This window comes from Ammospiza nelsoni, chromosome 6 (assembly GCF_027579445.1).
Source record: "Ammospiza nelsoni isolate bAmmNel1 chromosome 6, bAmmNel1.pri, whole genome shotgun sequence".
Classification (NCBI taxonomy): Eukaryota; Metazoa; Chordata; class Aves; order Passeriformes; family Passerellidae; genus Ammospiza; species Ammospiza nelsoni.
Window position 1 is genome coordinate 54056832 of NC_080638.1, and position 23080 is coordinate 54079911.

The following is a 23080-nucleotide window of genomic DNA, read 5'->3' on the forward strand; positions in this document are numbered from 1 at the left end:
AACTTCATGCACTCCTGTTGGTAGCTCAGGCATATGGGTATCACTGTCCTGCTGTATTCTTGTAGTAGTTCAAGTAAAGCTTGAGCTGTGTAGCACATCTCTGGCTGCAGATCTGCATGTGCTTCTAACTCTTGGTCTGTACTAGAAATCCTCTCCTGTGAGAGCTGAACTAGGCTGTGAATTTAATCTGTGGTAGCTAAGGCTCTATAACCCTTACAGCGGAAGTCCAGTCACTTTGGAATAGCTTCCTTTTGTCTTCCTTTTCCTTTCCTTATGGGGTCTCTTATTTAGAAGGGACTTTTGTGATGTTTGGGTAGCTGGGGGCTTTGCTAGGTAGTCAAGGCTTCTCATTTCCTACTAGACTCCGTTCTGAGGCTGTGAGGCCAAAGATACCTTTCTTTTGTCTGGCTGGAGTAATGGTTTTTGTTTTTCCCTCTGTGGCCAGGAGCATTTTATGATATGTGGATCCTGGAAAGGCCTTTGTCTGAAGCAGAAGGGACAAAGCTTCCAGGAGACTTGCCCAGTTAACTGGCCTGACCCTGGTGTCTGCTCTCATTCGCACTGGAACCAGATATGCAACTGCTGGTGATGTCTGTACTGGAAAAATTAGACATAACTGGGAATGTGACCTCAAAGTGCAATAGCACTCCTGCAGGACTCTACATTTTTGTTTGTTTTTCCTTTCACCTCAGACAAGACATTTTTGTAGTTGAGTTTACTGTAGAAGTTGTTCTTCAGCAGGCACACTGATCTGCCTGTGTTGGTGAGCTGTTAACAGTGGGTGATTCATCCTTTGGGTGGGATGGATGCTGTGGCCACCAGGAGGTAACTGGGATTGACTTACTGTCGTGAGAAATCCCCCCAAGATCAGTCCTTGCCTGGCTGTGGAAGTGCAGGAATTCTTTTTGCCCTGGAGTGTGGCATGTCCTGATCATGGCCCTTAGGCTTTCTAGCCCTCTGCAAAGTGCTGAGGATCATCAGCGTTGAAGGCAGGAGCAAATTGAGGCACTGAGGTAAAATGACTTACTTCTGCTCCAGGGAACAAAACATGGTTTTCCAATAGCATCCTAGTCCCATGCTCAGTCACTTCCTATGGTAGTCAGAAATAAATCCATTTTTATACAGCTTTTTCTTCAGAACTGCATTGCATAAGCATTCTAGCAGGTGATCTAAGCTTTTGTTGTAGTGCTGCTTCAGAGGAGAAAACATGGGGCTTCTGGCCACAAAGCAACTTAGCAGGGTAGGTCTTCATGAATCAGTAATGAAATGCAGAGAGTCCCATTCCAAGGATCAGATCTTTTAGGTCTAGGAGAAAAAAATAATGATACCCTTGGGTTCGCTGTTTGTTTTAATAAACGAATAAAATGGTTTTATGGGTGTCTTACAAACTCTGGGCTCAAAGTCAGAAGGTCAGACTAACACATATCCTTATAACTGGAAGTAAAAGACACCTAGGGCTAATTAATGGATGATGGCATTGTGTTTCATGAAGGCCAGATACTTCTCTAGGCAAGATGCAGTACATGAAATACCTCTTAATCTCAATGGAAAAGTCATGGATGTTATGTACTTGATGTGAGGACTCGACAGGGAAGGAGAGTAATTTATAAGCTCTGAGTCCACTTTCCTCTCACCATGCCCATTGTGGAAAAATCAGAAGAGATACTCTTGAGATATATTTAAGATTAAAAGTTAAAAGCTTTAAATGGAAATGACTGTTGAAATTAAGTTATTCAGAATGTTTTCTGTCACTAATGAATTTGAATGTATGTTTCATTTAAAAAAAAGAAAATTGGTACATGTGAATTTAATTAGTGATAACATGGGATCAGATTTACTTTTTGTCCTTGATGTTTTTATGTCACAATGAAGGATGCTTCCATGCAGACTGGGATGTTGTGCTTGTTTCTCTATGTTTGCATTATGACACTAGGTCTTTATTTATGTACCATTTCAGAGCCCCCAGGATATTTAACCTTCTGTTTGAGTTAACAATATTGATACTTCCTATTTCTGACACTTTTCTTCCCTCCTTTTTCTCATTTTAGAGATTCACCAACTGGCAACAAATACATTTATTACTGCAGTGTGCTGTGATGTTCTGGTCTCACCTTTGAACAGTGACAAATGTACCCTGTATTAAAGAGCTTTATTTGAAAGCATACCTGGTGGAAATTTATAAGCTAACTTAAATAAGCATGACATGTTTCTCATTCCTAAATGAGACAGTGAAGTTCCAACTTCTTACATCTGACTCCTTTGAAAACTTCTGGGAAAGGTAGAAAGAAAAAAGTAGTTTTCACTCCCTGTGTTTCTAGACTTCCAGAAATAATTACACCTCTGGAAGACACATGAGGGGAACAAGACTGATTGTCTTTACATGATGATGTAAGGAGACAGCACATGCCCAAACCATTCCTTCTATCCTCTAGTACATTGTTCTGCCAAAATTTGGGTGGCTGGGGAAGTTCCCCTCTCAGATCACAAGTGCTGCTTTTAGTGGCAGTGCTGAGAATGATGCTGGAATCAGCCAAATGAAGGAAATGGGAGGAACAAGGGAACCTCATAAGGTTGTTTAATAACAGCAGAAGTGGTAGGAATGTGCTGTAGTTTCAAGAGTTTTATGCAGGAGAGCCAAGAAGCCTGGAAGATTGTTAGGATAGCTAACTGGCAAAACTAGGGAGGATAATTGCTGCTTCTAGTTAAAAAAAAAAAAAAAAAGGTAGTTCATCCCCTTGTGGCAAGGTTTTAGTGGCCAAAATTGATGGTTCTGTAGGAACAGCAGAGGAATTGCTTCTGAAAGCACAAAAATCTGCTTTCCTAGTGGTATTGGTAGCACGTCCTTGGCTGATACAATTAACTGAGTTCTGTGTTCTGGAAGGTGCCAGCATCATAGGGCACAGTTGGACATGACAGATCATAAACTTGACGAGGGAGCAACAACTGCCCACCCAACATGTGTGCACTGGGCAGTATTCTGTGGGGAGATGGCCGTAAGAGACAAATGTTTACATTTTGTCCCTACATACCATGCCTGGTGTGTTTCCTGTGCCTTTTGTCTGTGCCCTGCTCCTGCAGGGGAAATGTTCCCTTGCAGGGGGATGAGCAAAGGCACGGTGCCCTTGCCTTGCACAGAGCCTGAGCTGCAGGGCACTCGCTGAGCTGCTGCCACATGACCTCCGGTTTTAGGGATTGAGAGGCAAAGGAGAACCTTTGTGAAAGCTTTAACTTTTCAGTAGCATCAACTGAGCAAAGTGGGGCTTGGTGAAAAAATGTGTAGTTCCTGTGTTCCTGCAGACCCTGGGACTTGAGCAGGGCTCTGCTCGTGGTTAGGCTGCAAGGGAGGGGAGGCTGCATCGTGAGTCAGTGTCAGACGGAAACAAGTTTTCAACCTTGCCGACTCTGCACAGAAAGAACTGTTCAAGGGCAGTAAGCCAGGGATGTGGAAACTGTGCTCTGGTGTCATCTTTCCTAGAAATTGCTGCAGAGTTCTCTGGTGGAGATAGCACTGATATTTAAACAAACTGTGTAAAAGGGAGTGTAGTGTTCTTGGTGTGCTGCTCTAGTCAAGGGAGGAAGGACTCTCAAACAGAGTCTAGGAATCTTACAAGACATTGCTTAATTATCACTCCTTTTTCTTGTGCAGGAATAACTTAAAAGCTGCTCTCCCAGGCTCTGTGCTAGTCTCATGTGACTCTTCTGCATACTGACGGGGTAGTTGCATAAGGAGCTGCTGAGGTTGTCAGGGGACATGCCAGGGCTCTGGGACTTGTTGAACTGTTCTTGCACTGATCATGTCTTTTGATGAACCTGTTCCTGCACGTCGTCAAACTGTTGTGTCTAGGGGCGGGGGAATGAGGATGGGGGAAGAAGGAGAAACAGAAGATTTTTGGAGGGGACTGTGCAGATTTAGACCAAACTCAGCAGCAACAAACATCTAAACTCTCCTGCGTGTAAGCTGATGCCTCTGGTTCAGGACAGCATCAGATGCAGTGGGATTGTCCTGTTCTGCAAGTCTGGAACAGCTGGCAGTGGACCTGGAACACTGCTATGAGAAAGTGGTTTTTTATGGAGTGTTGTAAGCAGCTTTCTTCTGTCTTTCTCTGTGGGGGCAGGGAAACAGGCAAGGCCCAGCTGTCAGCAGTTTGGCAGCCTGAGGTACTGTGCCGAAGGTGGTTACAGGTCTCAGACTGTTGTTGTTGGGACTGTTTTTCTGGAGGCCATGTGAGTTGATCAAGCATGTGCCTTACCAGCCTGGATACCTGTTCTGGTACCTGGGATAATCATGACCTGGAGGAAAAGAATATCCTGTATTTCTGGGAATTGTCAGGGGTTTTTTTGTCTCCCTGCCTTGTGCCAATGATCTTGCAAGCATTACTGATGTTCAGGCCTTGCTGGAGCAGAAACGCTTGTGTTTGAGTCTTATGTAATATAGAGAGAGAGAGAGAGTGTGTGTGTGTATATATATACATATATCTATAAAACACATATATATATGGTGTCTGAGTCTTATGTAACGTATTTCTAATATACCAGAAAAATATCTGGGTGCAAAGATCTAGCATTCAGCTGCTCAGAAAACTTAGACCATGTTCCTACTGAATAATGGTATATGTCTTGGGCTTCAAAGAATCCCATTTCTCTGCTCCTTCTGTGTCTTGCACAGCAGCACCTGTTGTATCTTCTGCAGGAAGCTCCTGCAGCTGTTGCAGGATAGTGGAGAGCTGTCTGTGGGGGTGTGGGAGGGTGATCATGTCAGTGTTGCAGCTGGATGCCCTCATGCAGCAGTGGAGGTGTAGGAAGTGTTAACAAGGGCATGTTTGGAGTCTTGCATCTGGGGCCAGTACAGCCAGGCAGTGCCTTCTGTGGGCATCATTTGGGTGGGATCTTTGCAACAAGCAGAGGAAGATGTTCTTGTTGTTCTGCTCAGTAAAAGCATGCTGCAGAAATCTGGCACAGGAAAGGAGCTTTAGTTATTTTGTTTGGTGAAGCTGGTTTACTCCTGAGTATTTTTTACAGGCTATGGGCTCTTCCACCTTTGCTGTTGTATATTCAGGCTAGGTATCAGTAATTATACCAAGAATCACTGCCAGTATTATAAATATCTGACTACAAATAGCTTTGTTGTTAGAAAGTCAGACCAATTGGAGTCTTTAGGGAGCTGAGGATCTCAGCAGGGTCCCTGGCCATGCTAACAAGTGTTGGTGTAATGTGTGCAAAGCTTTTGCTGAGGGGTTGTGCATGTGCAAGGGGGGAGGTGGGGCTGAAGGATTTTCTGAGGTAGAAGGAAGAGCAGAAGTATGTGGAACCAATGTACCCTGAATTATTTTGACACTTATTCTTGCCTTTCAACATAGATATAACTGGACTTGTAGCAATTTGTATGTGAGTGGTGGCACAGAGCAGAAGACTAAAAACTTTCAAATGCACAGGGTTGCAGCAGTACCTGCAGCTCCTGGTCACGGATCAGAGCTCAGCTGAACTAAGAATAGAGGTTGCTACAACCTGTTTCATGGTACCTGTTCCTGCAGTCTCTTCTTTAAAGTATTTTATTGAAAGAGCAGCCTGTGAAAATCCAGATGTCAGGGAAAATGGTCATCTTTCAGTAAAAGAAATAAATAGTGTGGGAAAGTTACAGAGAAAATGCAGGCCAGGACAGAAGTGAAGAGGACACAGCTCTTCTGCTGAGGAGTATAGAGGTGTCTCAGAATGCTTGGCAGAGCCCCTTGCTACAGGTAAATGATATGTATTCACTGGCCTGTCTTGTCTTGTAGTTTTGACAGTCTGCTTTCTTCTCTGGTGCCAGTATGTCTCAGCTTTTCTGTGCTCCAGCCTGCATGTGCACCTGTACGGCTGTTGTGTTCTCAAAGATGCTCTGCAGACTTTTTTCCCCCTTTGAAGACCCAGCAATCTTAGCATGGTTTAGCTTCTCAGTCTCCAGTAACTCTAAATACTGGCCCTCCCCTGAGGCTCTCTGTCCTCTTTATGTCCCTGCGTGTTTTGTTTCCCTTGCTGCCTTGTTCTTGTTGCTGTGCTTTTTTTTTTTAACTTCTGCATTCATGTGTACAAGCCCCATTAAGCACTTCTGTACAACCTGGGGGAAGCTGAGGTTGGGATTTGAAGCAAACTGGTGGCAGAACAAGGAAGTGCTTTGGGTCACTGATGCTCAGAAGGTGTTAATACAGAGTCTGTTCCAGTGGCCAGGGTGGTAGCACTGAAGGTGGGAGGACAGGGACAATTGCTTAAAGAGTCTTTAGGTGTCTAGAGCTCAATATGGTGCAGTATGGAGAGTCACTGCTTGCTTTTGTGGAGTTACCCAGTATTCACTGGGTGAAGCAAATGAACTGGGAAGCCACACTGAGTTTATTGAGAGCAGTGTGGGGCAGCATAACTGATGTGCAGGGAGGCACATCTGTATTCCTGTCAAACAGCTGCTAGGGGATGGCCACTACTTTTTTGCTGCTGTTGCTTTTTCCATTCTCTGATTTGTGGAAAGGGAAAATAAGACCTCTGGGCTCTTAACATATGCAGTGACGATCTGGTTGCTTTCACGATGATGATGGTTTTTGGAAGAAAAGGAGAGAGGGGTTATTTTGGCCTAGAGGGGTTATTTTGGCCTGAACATACATTATGCCTAAAAAATATTCCAAATTGGGGAAAACAAGAATTTTCAGCCTCAGTAGAGAAGCCTTTATGTGCTGAATAGGATCTCACTCCTTGGATTGGAAAGACTAATGGCCCCGAACACAGTAAAATTAAGTTAATTTTGTAGCTGTGTGTGCTGTGCTGCAGCGTGCGAGCGACATGCTCTGGCTCAGGTGAGTGCTGTGCAAACCCTTCCTCTGCCTCCAGTGCCAAGCCGGGTTCCTCCCTCAGCTTTTCACCAAACCACACTCGGCTCCTTCCAGCCCCGTCCTGGCTCCTCAGTTTATCTGCACTGCCAGCCTGGCATTCCGCGGGCTTCTCCTTATCTGCCTGGCCTCGCTGTCCCCTTTGTGCTCGCTTCCTGCTGGCCATGGCTGGGGAAGGAGCCTGCCTCTCCCCTTCCCCCGTCCGCCTCCTGGCTGCCGAGGCTTTCCCAGCCCTCTCCCCGTCTCCTGCTGCTTCTGGGCTCTTTGTGTGCGCTCTGCTCCTGATGCTCGCTCACCACGTGGTGGCTGCGTTTGAGAGCCTGTAGGGCCCTGTGCCTGAAACTTGTGTGCTCTTTGTTAGGCAGGGTGGGGAAGGGGATCCTGTGTTATTTCACTGCCGGTTTGCCTTTCCCTGGAGCGACTGAGCAGAAAGCCGCGAGCTTTTCTGCAGGCTGCCCCGAGTGCTGCGGGCCTCTTCTCCGTGTTCACCTCCGGGCTCGTGTCCCGATTGATTTCTTTGTAAATATGCTGTGGTATGCAAATGCTGGCACTGCAGAAGGAGCGTTTGTAATCCTAAAGCAGAGGCAGCTCAGGAAAATCCAGCAGAGCTCTGCCCCTGTCTTTGCAGAGCTCTGCCCCTGTTTTGTTCCTCTGGGCTGCGAGCGTACTTGCTGCTGCTTAATGCCCAGAGCCTGTGTCTCCCGGGCTTGGCTCACTGTTACTTGGCACCTTTTAGGATCAGCTAGGTTCAGCACGAAGTGGGAAACCTGCAGAGTGAGTGCAAGGCAGTGCTTGCTGTGCAGCTGTGATGGATTGCTTAGCCTCTCCTGTTATCACACGGCGTTCTTGCTCTGATTATTAATGTAGATGCAGGACAAACTAGTTCTGAGATTCTTTGAAGGCAGGAGAAGGAGAGAAACCAGATAAGTTGTTTTGGATAGTCTTTTAGTAAAAGTTGAATGTTAAAACCAGGATGCCATGGTTGTTCGCTATGTTTTAATTATAGTCAGTACTGCGCCTCTGAGTTTGGCAGAAATGGGGAAAAAACAAACTAACTTGTGAAATCTGTTGGAAAATTGTGATCCGGGAGCCGCCTGCATTTCAAGGGCATGTTAAATCTGACTTCGTGTTTTTGGGTATGAATATTATCCTTACAGCACCCTGTGGAGGTGGCCCCCGTGCAGACAAAAGGAGAGGGACTGTCTGTACCTTGGGGAGCTTGTGGGCTAATGAATGCACCAGTCATCTCTGAGGAGAGCTGGAAGCAGACTGAGTTTTCAAGATCTGGTTTGAAATATCACAAATGTGTTATCTGTGGGTCCCTATTTGATTTCAGCATTTCTGAGAGTGGGGTGATGAGGGAGGATGAGCCACACTTCGGGCTCTTATATGGGGTTGGGGAAACCTTGCTCAGCCTCTGCAAGCCCGGCAGTCAGCTTTGCGTGTGTGTGTGTTGATAAAAGCTCTCATCTGCTGTAGGGGTGCTGTGAGGATAAGGACCTGGAAGAGTGTCTTGGATGGGGGTGAGAGGAGGATATGCAACTGTCACAGACGTTTAGAAGTCGGATTTGTGTGGGTTAAACTGGGCATGCTCGCGGCCTGTTGATTGCAGTTGCACACCACACCGTGCATGACTCAGTGCTGGGTGGGATTTGATGTATAAGCTTCTTGTGTGCTGGCGTTGGCCCGAGGACAGGTATCTGTTTCTGGAGGTGGCTGTGTTGGGAGAGGACACCGTGTCCCCTTTTCAGAGGCTGCTGTCTCCACAGCTCTGCCAGCCAGGCCACCTCTGTCAAACCAGCTTTGGGTAGAAATGGGATAGTTTAGGTGACTTCAGCACAGAGGTGAGGCCTCTCCTGGGCAGGCTGGCAGGGCTTGGTTCTGCTGCCCTTGGAGGACACTGCCTCCATCAGGGAGGTGCCGTGGTGGTGCCTTCCTTGGTGGATGTCCAGCCTATTCAGAGCACTCAGCTGAGTTTGGAAGATGTGTTTGCTGCTGTTGTGTGATGGGTTTTCCTGCTTGTGGCCTTGAGAAGTGTTGGTGTTTGACCCAGGCTTTAAAGAATAATAATGTGACAAACCTTTACTGTCTTTGAGAGCTGACTGTGCTTGATCGGTTGATTGGACTGTGTAAAAATATTTGGTATTGTAAGAGCAGAGTAACATGGAATTTCTCTCTCAGTTGTCCTTTTGGGTTGACTCTAGTCTGGATGCAGACATGAGTATGTCCTGTCTGCTTGTCTTTCACTGTACTGTCTTGCCAAGCAGTAACATGTGTGCCCAGCAGCCTTATTTTGTAAGCCATTGAGAATAGCTGGTCATTAGTTTTTTTAAATGTATTCTGATCTCCTGAGGTGTGGGGTGAGGATGAGAGGTGCCCACATCCCATACTCTTTGGAGACTAGGTTCTAGTTAGTCAGATATGTTCCTGACTGTCATCCTGGCAAGGTTTTTGGAAGTGGAAAAAAAACAAAAACCAGTCACTCTGTTCACCAAGAATCTACATTTTATGTCATTGGTGCTTCCTAGCCACTTGTTACTTCCACTAATCAGTTTAAGCTATCTGAAAAGAAGGCTGTTGTGAACTTTTGATGGGTGGGAAGGGGTGTTGCTAAAAATACCAAAAAGTACATTGTGCTTAGTGAGCACTTGAGACTTTTTTAGTTTCTTCTTGCATAGGGCAATAGAAATAGGCCAGCTGGTTCTTAACGTGTGGGAAAGATGAGTAAAACGCAGCCTGTGTGTCTTGCCATGGAATGGAAAAGGGTGGCCTGAGCTGAGGAATGGGGACTACTTGAATGGGTGGTCTAGGCAGCATTGCTGTTAAGCAGGAAAGGGAAGAGGGGGAGATGAAAGGTCCGAGAAACTTTTCTCTTGTCTTCTAGCTCCTTGTGTCACTTTTCCTGGGGAAAGAAGCCTTGGGAAGCCAAGGGTGTCCTGTACCTGAGGGTGGAGGGGAGTCACTCTTGCACTTGTCACTCTCCAAATAAAGTAACACTTGTGTATTCCCCATTTCAAATTATGTATCTTGTTATTTCTGTTTTTCACCTTATTTTTACTACTAGCAGCTGGATTGTTCTCTTGTCAGAAAACAGTGTGTGAATGGGAGGAGGGGGCAGCAGGGGGGAGGGAGTGTGGGCATCTGCTAAATGGAGGGAATGGGCACAGTGTTCAGTCCTGTGACAGGTGGCACTTGTTATGTGCTAACTAATATTGAGGGGGAGAGTAGGGTGGAACAGCCCTTAACTGTGTGTGTACAGTAGTGGCCTCTAAACTGCCCTTAACTGTTTGTACAGCAGTGGTCTTTAAATTTGGTGTTACCTTTCCAGATAAAGATCTTGGTAGACAGTGTTTTTTTTCATCAACTCAATGGTAATAATGGAAAAGCAAGTATATTGTTAAAAGCTGTTGTGAAAGCATCTGAGAACAAAATAACACCTCATTACGGCATGTTTTATAAATCCTGTGTTGTACCCTCTCTTTGAACACTGTGTACAGTTCTGGTTGTGTCCCATTCCCATCCCTCCCCCATGTGTACATGCTGCTGACAGCTGTAAGATAACTAAAGTACAGGAATTGTTCTTGTTTCCCATCTCCATACGAGGGAGAAGCAGAAAAGCCTGGACTGCCTCTCTTGGAAAGCAGACGACTGAGAATGTGTAGTAGGAGATCTGTAAAACAGCAAGAGGCACGAATGAGGTGAACAGGGTGCAGTTATTCTCTGCTTCTCATAAGGCAGGAAATGGGGCCACCAAATGAAATGGCTGGGTAGCAGCTTTAGAGTAGAGAAGGGAGTGTGTGCATGGGCTTTCTTTGTTCTCCTTCAGACAACAAACATATAATTAAATTGAAGCACTCTGCCACAGGATGTTGTAGATGCCAAAATTATAAATGGGTTCAAAAAGGATTAGTCTATTTGATGGACTTTTTTTTTTTTTTTTTTTTTTACTCCCTCCTTCCATGAAGGGCCATTAAATCCAGTGATGCAGATACAGTACCAGCTCAGGAAGTCTCTCTGCTGGTCCTGGTCTTGTTATTCCTAAGTGCTGCCTGTGAATAATGGGCAGGACTGGCCCAAGCAGCTGCTCTTGTTCTTAAGGGAACACAACAGAGGACCCTGTTCAGTGGGTGGGAAGAGCTGAGGGCTAGCTTAGTAAAGAATTGGGAGGCTGTATGAATGTGGAGCTGTGCATGTAGGAGTTGCTGATTGTCAAAGATCAGGGGAGGCAGCAGAATCAAGATCTGTGATGGAGAGAGAGGGTTTGTTTGCCTTATCTTTGCTTCCTCATGAGTAGGTTCTTTGGCTTCAGATAGATTCAGCAGTGTCTCGATGTTTGTCAGCAGCACAGGACCTAGCACTTGAGGAAACTGCTGTGTTATTGTTGTTCCTTTTCTGTGTATTAAATTCAATATGTGGATTTTAACTTGCGTGCATGTAGGCATTCCTGTGTAACTTTTTGGTCACCTGAATGAGACTGGAAGGGGAATAGCGTGGAAGGGGAAAAAGGAAGGAAAGAAAGAAGTGTCATCGTGTTAGGGAGAACAGAAGCTGTGGAGCAGGGAGAAGTGTGCATGGGAGGGCAGGTGAGCCTCATCAGCTCAGTGTCACACAAGTGCTGCAGGCTTTGGCTTTGTTCTGGTTGCTGCTTTCTGGCTGTGCATTCAGGATTGCTGTGGTATAGTTAACAGCTGTCCTCCTTAAAAAACAAAAAAAGTGGATGGTGTTTTTAAAAGGCTTGCAAGAGATGTCTGATAAAATCTTGATCAAATGTGCATTTTCTGTCCTCTTAATTTTATACTTTCTCTTTAAAAAAACCCTAACCCTTTCAGGTTTCAGTACAAAAGCCCAGCCATGTCTAGACAAAAGCCCGTTGTGATTAGCATAGGTGTGCTGCTCAATGCTAAGCATGTGCAGGGCTATATTCATGCTCCTGGTGGGGTAATGTGCTTCCTGCCTGTGTGTGGATTGCAGGGCTTATGTGTGCAGAACTCACTGAAGAGCTCAGGTTGGAATTGTATGGGTGTAGAAAATGTTGCACACTTAAAGTGCATATGGAAAGGCTGTTTGCTTGTATAGTTATTCAGACCTCATCTATGGCTGCACATTGGTGCCACCTGCTTGCAGGAGGGAATGAACAGGCTCGTGTTATTCAAGAAGAAAATACAAGGCAAGGCCTCAACATCTGTTCTGGCTTTATTGTTCGGTCTGGCCTGGGCTGTGGGCAGAATGTAGGGCACAGCTTTTGTGTTACAGTTGGGTGTTAAACTGGAAAGGCATCTTGGGTCAGATGTGTTCTTAAAAGGTTTAAAATAATAATATAAAGATGCAGAGTTTAAACTTAGGATGGGTTGAACTAGATTACTTTAGAGAAAAGGCAGCTATTACCATCTATGCTTTTTCTCATTTTCTCTTTCAGTTCTCCTAATGGTAATAATTTTTATCACTGCAAAGTGACCTTTGTAATCATTGCTGGGTGATTAATCTTTAACTGGGTAATTTTTAAAGCAATATTTTGCTCACAGTTGTAACATGATACTGTGGAGTTTTGTAGCACAGCACCTACAGTCATTTTGAGGCAGTAATGCTCTTGACTCCATGTTTCCAGTGCTGCTGCTCTGTATAGAAACCCAAATAGTTGCTTTTGTTTCCCTAGGCAGATACAAAAATGCCCTCAGAACTTTATTTGCATATAGATTATAGTGCCAGCCGGGTGTAGTCGTGTATAGGAAGAGCTAACTGCTGCTTCATTTATAGCTTTTTAATTAAAAAATGTTTCTCAGTTTGCAGGATTCCAGTTCTGTTTCATTTAATGCTGCTATAGTCTGTTCAGTGATGGTATTTCTATGAAGTACCAGCTGCTATGACTAGGCAGTCCTTGGAAAACAGGAATGAAAGGGGATCACAAGCATTATCTGCTGACTCAGGGAGAAGTCACATGCAGGAGGAAGTGGAGATGAGCAGCAAAGTTCTTCAAATGTCTTTGAGTTGCTGCTTGGGACACCAGTGCCAGTAGTGAGGAAGGAAAGTGGAAAAAGCTTTTCTTCTGACCCTGAATTTTGTTTGAATTCTCTTGTGTCACATAGGTGTTGTGCTGTTGTACCACAGCTGTGCATTTACAATTACACTGTGAGCTTGAGTAATGCCAGTGAACCCATAAGAGAATTTTTTTGTGCTCTGGGAGCCTGTGCCTCCCTTGTCTTATTTTGTTTAACAGCCATCATGGGTACTGTAAACAGGGAATTTTACACTATGCAATAAATTTAAGTTCTGCATTGACAAAGAAAATGCAGAGTTGGGAATGGAAGCACTTGTTTAATCTCACTTCACTAGAAGTAAATACATTAGACTTGATCCAAAACTGCTTTAAGAAGCATTCAGCAGCTAAGTTATTGTATGGCAGCTCCAGTTCTTCCAAACAATAAAAGCATCTATTCACCTTTGGATATTACACAATGCATGTTTTATATATAATGCTCAGGGTTGCATATTAAAAGGAAGAGGTGTTTCTTACACTTTCTTTTAAGATCTGCACTGTGTGATTTAAAAATGAGTTAGTATCAGCTGGGGGAGATCAGTAAGTGCTGTTAGTAAAGGAATAGCTTTTTTAGGTGGGAATCTTGCCATCCTTCACCTTGAGTATTTCAGTTGTTGTATAATCTTTATTAACTTCATGGAAGATGTTGTTCAGATCTGGAAGTATATTCTTACCTGTTGTTTTGCAAAAGATCAGTGCCTGAAGAATTGCCTGTAGTTTTATGGCAAGTGCTTTTAAACTTTGGTTTAAGGCTCCTGTTTGCTTCCTAGAGAAGGTACAGAAGGATGTGTTTGTATCCAGCACCTGACTGTGGACCTACTCTTCTGAGTTACCTTATTCTAAATAACAGAAGCAGCTGACTAGAGCAAGGTCCCACTCTCCATGGTGTGTGTTGCAGTGCCCTCACACAGTCATGTGTTACTGTGCTTTGCTTTGAAATCCAGAGGGTTTCAATAGCTCTGAAATGCCTTGTGCAAACAGCAACAGCAACAACATCAGAGATTACTGAGAGGGTTATGGAGAAGGAAAAATGCTGGAGGCATCCTGCCCAAGCCTCACTTCGACTTGGGCAGGATGCAACTAGGAGCAAAATGTGTCTTGTCATCTGCAGGAGGGGAGTATCCTTTCTCCAGGAGGTCAGTCCAGGTGTCCAAAGGAAATGTAAAGCTCCTGAATGGCTCACAGTTGTGCCTGGATCATGCAGCATCCTTGGGGAGAGCTGTGAGACAGAGCAGGTCCCTCAAGTGCAGGAACTCGAGTGGGAGCTGGCACTGCTGCCTTGCACAGAAGCAAAGTAACAGATGACAGAGTGCTTGGTGGCTCTTTGAGAGGCCTCTGCTCCTACTGAGTTTATTCTGGCATGTTTCTTCTCTAACTTGGGGAAGAAAAATAAAATGTCATGTGTCAGGCTGAAGCTGCTCAGTGCTGGGCTCCTGCTTGCAGACAGTGTTTTGCCTTCCTGCACTCTCTTTGTGAATGGTGTCCATTCCACCCGTGGGCCTTAAGGTAGTTTAAGCTGGTGCTGTGGGTGAGGGAGGTATCCTGACTGTCTCTACTTCCTTACTCTTCTTCTTGTCTCTAAATATATGTGGTAGAAATCCAGGAACTGGTATGGAGTTAAAGCTAATAGCTTTTTTTTGTTGGATTACTTTTATATTTTTAAAGCTCAGGTAGATGCCCTGCTTTGGTTTGTCAAGTAGATGGTGGAAGGGGAAACAATGCTCTTTAGCAGTGGTGCTCTTGAACCTTCTGATTATTTCCTTCTGATACAACTGTTTCCATGGCTAACTTGAAATTTGGGAGGGGTCAGAAGGACAGGGGAGATACTCTCTGACCTGTAGGGGGGACTTGATGGATGTACACTGCTACAGTGACCTTTGGCAGTTCCTTTGGTAGTTTGGAGAAATCCCTGTTTCCCTTTTCCTAGCAGATGTCCTGGCTTGACAGCTCATGGGTAGAGGTGAGGAGAGCCTTAGCTGCTGTGGATCAGGGTACCAAATCTTGCAGTGTGCTGCTCTTGCATGTCCAGGTGCATTATTAGCTCAGGGAGCCCCCAGGGATGGAGAGCCTCAGTCTTTGGGAAGAAGTGATGGGAAATAAAGGGGCTGTGTAATTTCTCTCCTGTGCAAATCAATGTATTTCTGCACACTGGTTTTGAGATGTGCCCTCACAGCTCTGGGGGAGGGGAACTCCAAACCCCCTCCACAACATTTTAGAATAATAGTGATATATATGTCTTCTGCTCTGCTTCATTTCCTCCCTTCCACAGTAGAACTTTTTGGGCTTGTGCAGTAAACCACATCTGTAAAATGGGACAAACTCTTAAAATACCTTTTTCTTCTCAAAGTGAATTTTAGGCTGGATTGGTTCTCTCCTGAGTTTTAGTGTATAGTCTGTGGAGTAGGGGTTATATTCTAGTGGTAAGAAAAGAGACAGATATGGTAACTGTTGTGGAAAAAGCAACATGATACTACTGTGCCTGGTTGGGGCTGCATTCTCTGCCTGGGTAAAGGCATTGGAAGTTTGCATTCCCTGTGAATTCTGATAGTGGAACAAAATTTAGGGGGTACTGGTTGTAGTAGGAGGTTTTTCCTCTTGGAGGAAGCAGCCATGATTCCTGACAGACTTGGGACAAATGGGAAAGCCAACAGTGGGAAAGTGATTACAGAGTGTTGGCTCCCACAACCACTGACATGGAGCTAATGGCTGTGGCAGAGACTTTACAAATACCTGGTGGGTAGCTAGATGAAAGTGTAGGATGACCTGAAATGTCAGATCTTGTCTGCCACTATACAGCTTCTCTAAGCACAGGTTGCACTGGTTTAACTGCAGTTGCTTAAACAAGCAAACCTCATTGATCTTAAATTGATCTGTTCTCCTAAAAAAAGAATAACCCTTGCCCTTCTGACTTGGCTATTTTTACATGAAATATGCAACAGATTAAATTGAATTATCTTTACAGCTTTATCACTGAAGTGCAGAGTGTCAGAATTCATCCTGATAGTCCTTGTTCAGAAGCATGGGACAGTGTTGGTGAGCATTGCAGCTGTGCTTGGAATGGTGCTATAAAGGGATGGAACAGCCACTCTGCTCTGAGGCCCCTCTTCTGCTCTCGTGGCTGATGCTCTGAAGCAGTGATTTCATTTCAATGTGATTCCAAATTCTGAGCAAGCTCTTAAGCTTTTTGTTGGTACATCATGCAGTAAGAGTATTATGCTGTGTATATTTGTGGTGGGGTCAGCACTGTTCTGGAAGAAAACCTGTCATGTCTGCCTTACATATGAGGCACAGTAAATGTGGGGCTGTGGGCTTGAGAAGGGGTGCTGGGGAGGATGTGGTGCCAGAAGGTGAAGGCCCTGGCAAGCATCTTGGAATGTAGGGAGGGAGAATCAGCCTTTATGGATGCCTGAGGAGCACGCCACTCCCATCTTTCTATGTGTGTTAGCCTTTAGGTGCTTCTGTCCTTTGCAGAAAAGCATGAGTTTCAGCATAACCCTACTGTATGTGCCTTGGAGTGGCCTCTACAGCTGTCAAGGAATGAGGCCCGAGGGTGGATAGGTGTGGGCTTGGGTGGAGAGGTGGAGCAGGGGACAAGTTGCAGGAACACTGGAGGTGCTGCTCCACACCCTTTGATGAGCCCAGTGTAACTTGGCTGGTTGGTGCTACAGAGGGGCAGGAGAGAGGAACTGACACTTGGCTGTGGGAATTGGGCAAATGGGGGTCCTGAGGGTGGCATGAAGCCCAGCATCTGCAGGCACCTCTGTGTGTGGTGCCCAGGGAGGAGGGAATGCCTGGCTGGAAGGAGGTAGCTCCTTAACCCAAGGCATTTCCTTGGCAGAGGGGGTTCCTGGGCTCCTGTTGTAGAGCTGTGGAGCAGCATGAGGAGCACGTTTGGCCACGTTGCTTTTGGGTGCCATGAGGTCCTGCAGCACCTCCCTGCACTGGGTATCACCTGGAAGGGCTGTGGGGTTCCCTCTGCAATGCCCCAAAGCCGAACTTGGGGTTTTAACCATGGGAGGTGAAACTTCACCCAACCTGAGCAGAGCTAATGGAGCCCTGCTCCTGACAGGGCAGCTGGGCTGCGATGTGCACCTCATGTGTCCCAGGGCAGAGGAGGTTCAGACTGCTAAATTGAGAGAAAACTTTCCTTTTCCTGATTGAGGTGGGTTCTCTGCTAAAGGCAGGCTGACATTTCCTGGTGTCACACCTCACCTGGCAGTGTTTGGGCATCCCCTGAGCTGCAGTGGGTACTGGTGGGGGTGTGTTGGGATTGGGATGGAAGTGTTTAAATTCATGAACACCTGACTGATGATTGCTGTCTTTGAGTATTTTTATGGGATAAGAATGTGCTTTTTCAGTGTAGGTTAAAGTAAGGAGAGAGACTTTTTACTCTTCTGTTCTATGAACCCCATGTTAGACTTCAGTAGAACAGGCTGTCCTGGATAAGGAGACTGAAGAGAAAAATTTGATAAAGGGGAGGCTTAGGGTTGACTCCTTTGCATTCCAGCCCAGACTTGAAATGAGGAAGAAGGTAAAATTTAATGCCAAATGTTTCAAGACTTGTAATTTTAATTTCAGACACTCTTTGTGTTCTGTGTCTGGTCTTCACCTCCCATCTCTTGCCAACAGAGGATGTTGTCTCTTCTCACTCCTTTTTTTTTTGCCTAGTTGGAAAGTAATGAACATGCAGAGCGTGCAAAATACCTTGTATGTGCAGTTGCTAACCACCCTAAAATAAAACAACGTGAAACCTTCCCAAAAACCTGAGTGAAAGATAATCATGGTGTCTGTTGTGAAAGAAACATGGTAGTTCAGTGTAGATATGTTGCTGACAGGTGGTTATTTTTAATATGTGCTATTTGTACTTTAAATTTAATGTTAAAATATTTTTGTCATCTGAATCCTGACTGTTCTTAGCTGAGCAGATTTCAGGTTAAAAACAGTGGTGAAACCATGAGTGTTCACAGTAGTGTAATGTAACTTTGTGTTACTAGATCTTTTCTGACCTGTTTGAATGCATCATGCAGTGATGGTTATATGTCTAATTGCACAGCACAGAGAAAATATGTGTTGAAATATTGCATAAAACTTGAGCGTTATGTGGCATTTTGTAGTGGAAATAGCACTGCAGGTACTCATTTATAACAAGATTTGCAAGTTTCTCTCTGCCAGGGCGGGTGGTTGGGCTGGCTGTGTGTGTGCTGACTCAAAGGAGGGAGTTGCTTTTTTTCCTCTTCTCATCCTCTTCCTTCTTTTGACTGCTTGTGACCGAACATCATCAGAATTGACAAGAGCTTGCTCTTGAAACATACCTTAGTTTGAAGTTGCTTTTACAAACTATGTGCAGCTGTAGATCTTCACTTGAGACTTTCAGAGCTCTCCTGCCAGCCAGGTGTTAAGCTGGTTAAAAACAGACTTGTCTGAGTGTGGGTTTGTGTCTCAATGTGGGTGTGGATGCATTTTGATTTCTCTGGAGCAGCTGAGACTGGGACCTGCTTGTGACCTGAGGGACCCAGTGTCACCTGGGTGGGCATTCCTGATTGTATGGGGCATGGAGGCTCAGAGGGGCTGCTGGGACAGTGCAGGAGGTGCTCAGAAGTGTGGTGTGGGAGGTTTTATGCATGTGCCTACCCTGAAGGGTTAATCTGTCTGCACTCTGCAGTCTCATGATGTCCAGAGCTTGGAGCCTGCTGCCTGAGCCTAGCTCCTCCCTTTTTCATTTAATGATGGCTGGAAGAAAAATAATCAAGTGTGCTGGAAGAGAAACATTAATTAACTTTTAATTTAGATCTAACGTATGCTGCTTAGTGTGCTGCATGAGGGTGTGCAGTGTCTGTCATGTTATATAGAGGCTGATGCATTGAAGAAACAAGGAAAAGCCTCAGGTCTGAATGGGAAGATGAGGTTTTAACTCTGTGGATGGGTTTTATATCTTGATTAAAAGTTGCAGATGTGTGATAAGTCGTTTTTGTATCCATTTTGCATCTGAAATTACTTTCTCTGTAACTTGGTTTGTGTCTGTTTTCTCTTAAGCCAAACTTGCAAGGCGAAGTCAGGAGAGAGAGAATCTCGGCATGCTGGTCTGGTCACCTAACCAGAATCTGTCTGAAGCAAAATGTAAGTCTCTTCCACTACTTTTATTCCCTTCTTTCCTTACATGTATCACTTGAAGAATGCAAAGTTGCCACTTTTGGTAGAGAGCTTATGTCTGTGACCTTTCCATTATGAATTAAAATTAATTTGAAAAAAGGAAAGCCTACAAAGCAATCCCCAGATGATTGTTCTCCACTGGGCAGTTACTCAGTGTCAAATCCACGGGGACAGGGAAAGCAAGAGAAATGTGACAAACATTATTCCATGGTATGAATTTTTTAAGCTACTGATCTGCAGACCTACACGATTGACTTTTTTTTTTTTTTTTTTTTTTTGCTGTTGGTGCTGTAGAAGACCACAGAAATAAAGGGGGAGAGCAAAATGAAAAGTGCTAGGGGCTGGGGGGTCCGGGAAATATTTGATAATTAGTAGTACCTTTTCCTCCACAAAGACAAATCCACATCTGGAGCCCATGGAGGTTTTAAATTCCAGAACAATTGCAGTGCCTTGCAAGTCCACGTGAGGGCAATTACCAGCGCTCTGTGTGTGTCTGGGAACAAGTCTCAGTGCTGCTGCCAGATGGCAGAGCCTGTGTTTGAAAGGCTTGTCTAGCTACAGTTCTCCTCATGAATAAGTAGGGCTCCTTGATTAAAGGGCTGCAGTTTGAATGCAGTAACTAAACCTAAGCGCTTTGGGGGGAGGCAGCTGAAAAGAGCTTATTTTGACTTTGTGCTTTTACCTTGTTTCTGATTTTGGGGGCCAGGAATGAGAATCATGCATTCCTGTTCCTCTGCAGTTCTTGTGGTGGCACTATTAAGTGAATACCTGATTTTCCTGTAGACCCAAGGCCTGGGATGCATGCTAAGGCACATGTGAAGATGTAGTGGCATTTGCAAATTAAGGCAGCAGAGACTCTGCAGCAACTGGCTCTGTCATGAAGGGCCTGTGCTCTGCCCTGGGGCATTTGTTCACTGAGCAAGTTACCCCTTAAGTTACAGAACGATGATGGTGCTGATCTGCAGATAAAAAAGGCTTTGCAAGGATCATGTTTGCCTTCTCTCCTTGTCTGCTCCCTGCTGGCTATTGGATGCTGAAATAAATAAGACTGATGAGGAGAGGAATGTATTTGACAGTTCTTAGAAACCTCTTAAGAGGTATAACTAGAAATAGTTGCCACCACCCAGAAGAGTGACTGTTCATGGGCTTTTGAATCTCAGCTCAGCTTTGGAACCTTTAACTCCTGCCTGATAGGAACTGATTTCTTGAAGAGAGAAAATAGAATGGAGGAAGAAAAGGAGGAATTGAGTAAAATAATTCTCAACTGAGTGTTCTGTGGTAATTGGCACAGAAATATACTCAGAGAGCCTAGAGGGGATGTAATATTTGCTAAGAAGATGTCATTAACATAAAGGGTAATTTAAAAAGTAGTTTGACATTGATAAATAAAAACTAGGTGGCAGCTATCTTTTAGTACAGTGAAAGAGTTGGGGAAAACAATGTGAATATTAGATGGGGGCTAGAATGAGTTTCTCAACATTTTGAATATTTTAGTAAGAGTGTAAGACTCACTAGTGAGTTCACCTTCCAAAAGAGAAGGTGTTTTTGCTTGCTGTATAGCAAAAAAATAGTAATACTCATTTGGAGTTTGGGAAAGTGAAGTATGAGGTTAGTGCACCATACATGGCACAAAAAATACCTCCCGGGTGCCTATTTGATACAGAGGGATGGAGTTAAGAAATTAGGTATCTAGTAATAGTAAAAATCCAAAGGAGCATTGTGAGAGTGGCTGAGGGGACCTTGGGGTGGCAGATGGGAAGAGGGCAGCTGTGCAGGGAATGAGAGAACAGGGTGGGGGCTGGTTGGTCATAGCTTTGTTTTGTGTCAATCTGAGCTGATCCTTTTGAAAGGAATCAGGTATTCCTGTCTCTATCTGGCACTTGTTAAAAATGAGCTGTGAAAAACAAACCTGCTGAAGGTAGGAGCTTTTGTTTTTTTGAAACTAAAAATGGATTGATTGGTAGAAGTAAGTTTATTGCTCTAATGTATTCAAGAGAGCTGTTAGGCACTGATTGCATGAGAGCCTGATTCCCTTCCTTGCAAAGGATGGGAACTTCCTCCAAAACACCAGTACTCTGCAATGGCTGTAGAGCACTTACTAAATGTATCACAAGCTGAGTTCTCTAATCTGCTTTTTGGTTTATGGTGAAATAACATCAGCAGCCAGGAGGTCTCTCCAGTATCCCTCAAGTTCACTGACAAGTCTTGGCATCGTTATAGTGAATCCAAATTAAATGTCATCCAGGGGGATGTGTGAGAGGACTGATGATGATCAGCATTTCCATCAGTGATGTGGGAATTGATATGGAATCGTGGATGAGCCGGTAGACGGACAGGATGGTAAATAAAATTAATGCTACTGACAGTATTGTGGAGTGCTTTGGGTCTTTTCCTCACTTGGCCTGCTGCCAAAGCAATGGGCTCTTAATGACCAACTGCAGGGTTGTGAATCTCAGTACTGAGATCTCTGGCTTTCTACATCCAGCCTGGGGTTTGGAAGGAAATGGCTTAGAGAGCAGTCTTGGGGAAACTGTGGGCAGGTAATTCAGCAAAGCTTCCCAGTGTCCTGCTTGACCCAGAAGATGGTGTGGGTGTAATGAGTGAGGTAGTCACTGAATAGTTAGCTGCCTCTCCACCCAGCAGCATTCAGGGGAATGAACCTTGCCTTTAGTGTTTAAAAACTGAGAAAAGGGTGGAGACAGGAGCTGCTGGAACGATTTGGAAACAGAAGCTGAAGCAAACTCCCATCTGTTTAGCTTATGAAAAGAGATTGAGAGGGGACTATTGTCAATTATTCTCTCAAAGAGAAATTTTGACATAATAAGAGACACACATAATACAAATAGATGGCTGCAAAATAAGCCCACACAGACTGAAATGAAATGTCCAAGTGTGTGGAGGTTTTTTTTTGGAGATTGACTACTGGAAGTTATCCAGGGAAGTGACGAATTCTTGTATTTCTTGATGCCTTTTTAAACCATGGATTTTTGTGATGTATTATCTTTGGTGGGGGAGATCATTCATTGGCAATGTGAAATTGCAAGTGGAAGGAGTTCTCCTCTGGTCTCCAGGAGGTTGGTGTAGCCCCTTGGGCTGTACATTGGTGAGTCCCAGCTAACACATCCATTTCAATGCTGCTTCTCAGGGGGAAGTGTGGTGAACAAATCCTTCCAGTCAGCACCCATTGGTACCTGTGGTTTCTTTTGTTTGTACTCCAAAGCCTTGAATCCATCCTGTGCCTGAGAATCACAGAGCTCTTCTCTGTTCCTGTGGCTGAGGCTCTGCAAGAAGATGGAAGCAGCACAATCAGCTCTTTCTCAGAGTGAGCTGTAGCTCTTGTGAGCAGGAGAGTTCTGTGCAATCAGTGGAACTTGTGCAACCCACCCTTGTTAAAGGGGAATCTGTGCTAAAAAACACTGACCAGATCTGTGACAGTGCTCAGAGCAGTGCACCTGATGGGTTTGGCAGTGGGCTGGCTAAACTGTTGGAGGTTGTGGGAGGGTCTCCTGTAAGCTGCTGAAATGAATCCCAGCAAGACCAGTGTGTCAGCCAAGACCTGGTGGATATCTGCACACCTGATGCTCCAGGCTCTCACAATTAGTTAAAAGCTTGTTGAGGTCCCATGCACCCTGTGTGCTGGAGAAATGTTTTAATTACACTGGAGAAACCTTTTGCCTGGATGTCATGAAATGATGGATGTATTAAGAGAACACGAAAGCAAAAGTATGTGTTGGTATATTGCTGATTTTTTTTTTTAATCCTCTGCCTTGCTAACCATTAATCCTGGGTACAAACCACTTACTGCCTTGCCCATATTAGTACCAAAGTTGAATGCTGCCAACATGGTCCATATCTGCTGCCAGACTTGTGCCTTTGAGGGGTCACTTGCATAGCAGTGCCACCACAGTAGTCACAAAGGTAGCCCAAAACTAGAAGTTTGTCCTTTCTCTTTTGAAGATGAAAGAAAGAAATGTCACTACGCAGGAACTGAACATTTGGACTTAAAATAACTGCTCCCCTTCTAGTTCTGCTCCAAATACCCTGT

The 23080-nt window shown here is 44.7% G+C and overlaps 1 protein-coding gene across 1 annotated transcript in view; it reads left to right on the forward strand.

The window, feature by feature from the left end:
- The window catches only part of RCOR1 (REST corepressor 1), an 81807-nt gene that overhangs the window by 21626 nt on the left and 37101 nt on the right, over window positions 1–23080 (forward strand). Inside the window, exon 3 of the mRNA XM_059473847.1 lies at window positions 18919–19002. Coding sequence (XP_059329830.1) covers window positions 18919–19002 — 84 coding nt within the window. The remainder of the gene's footprint in view (window positions 1–18918; window positions 19003–23080) is intronic.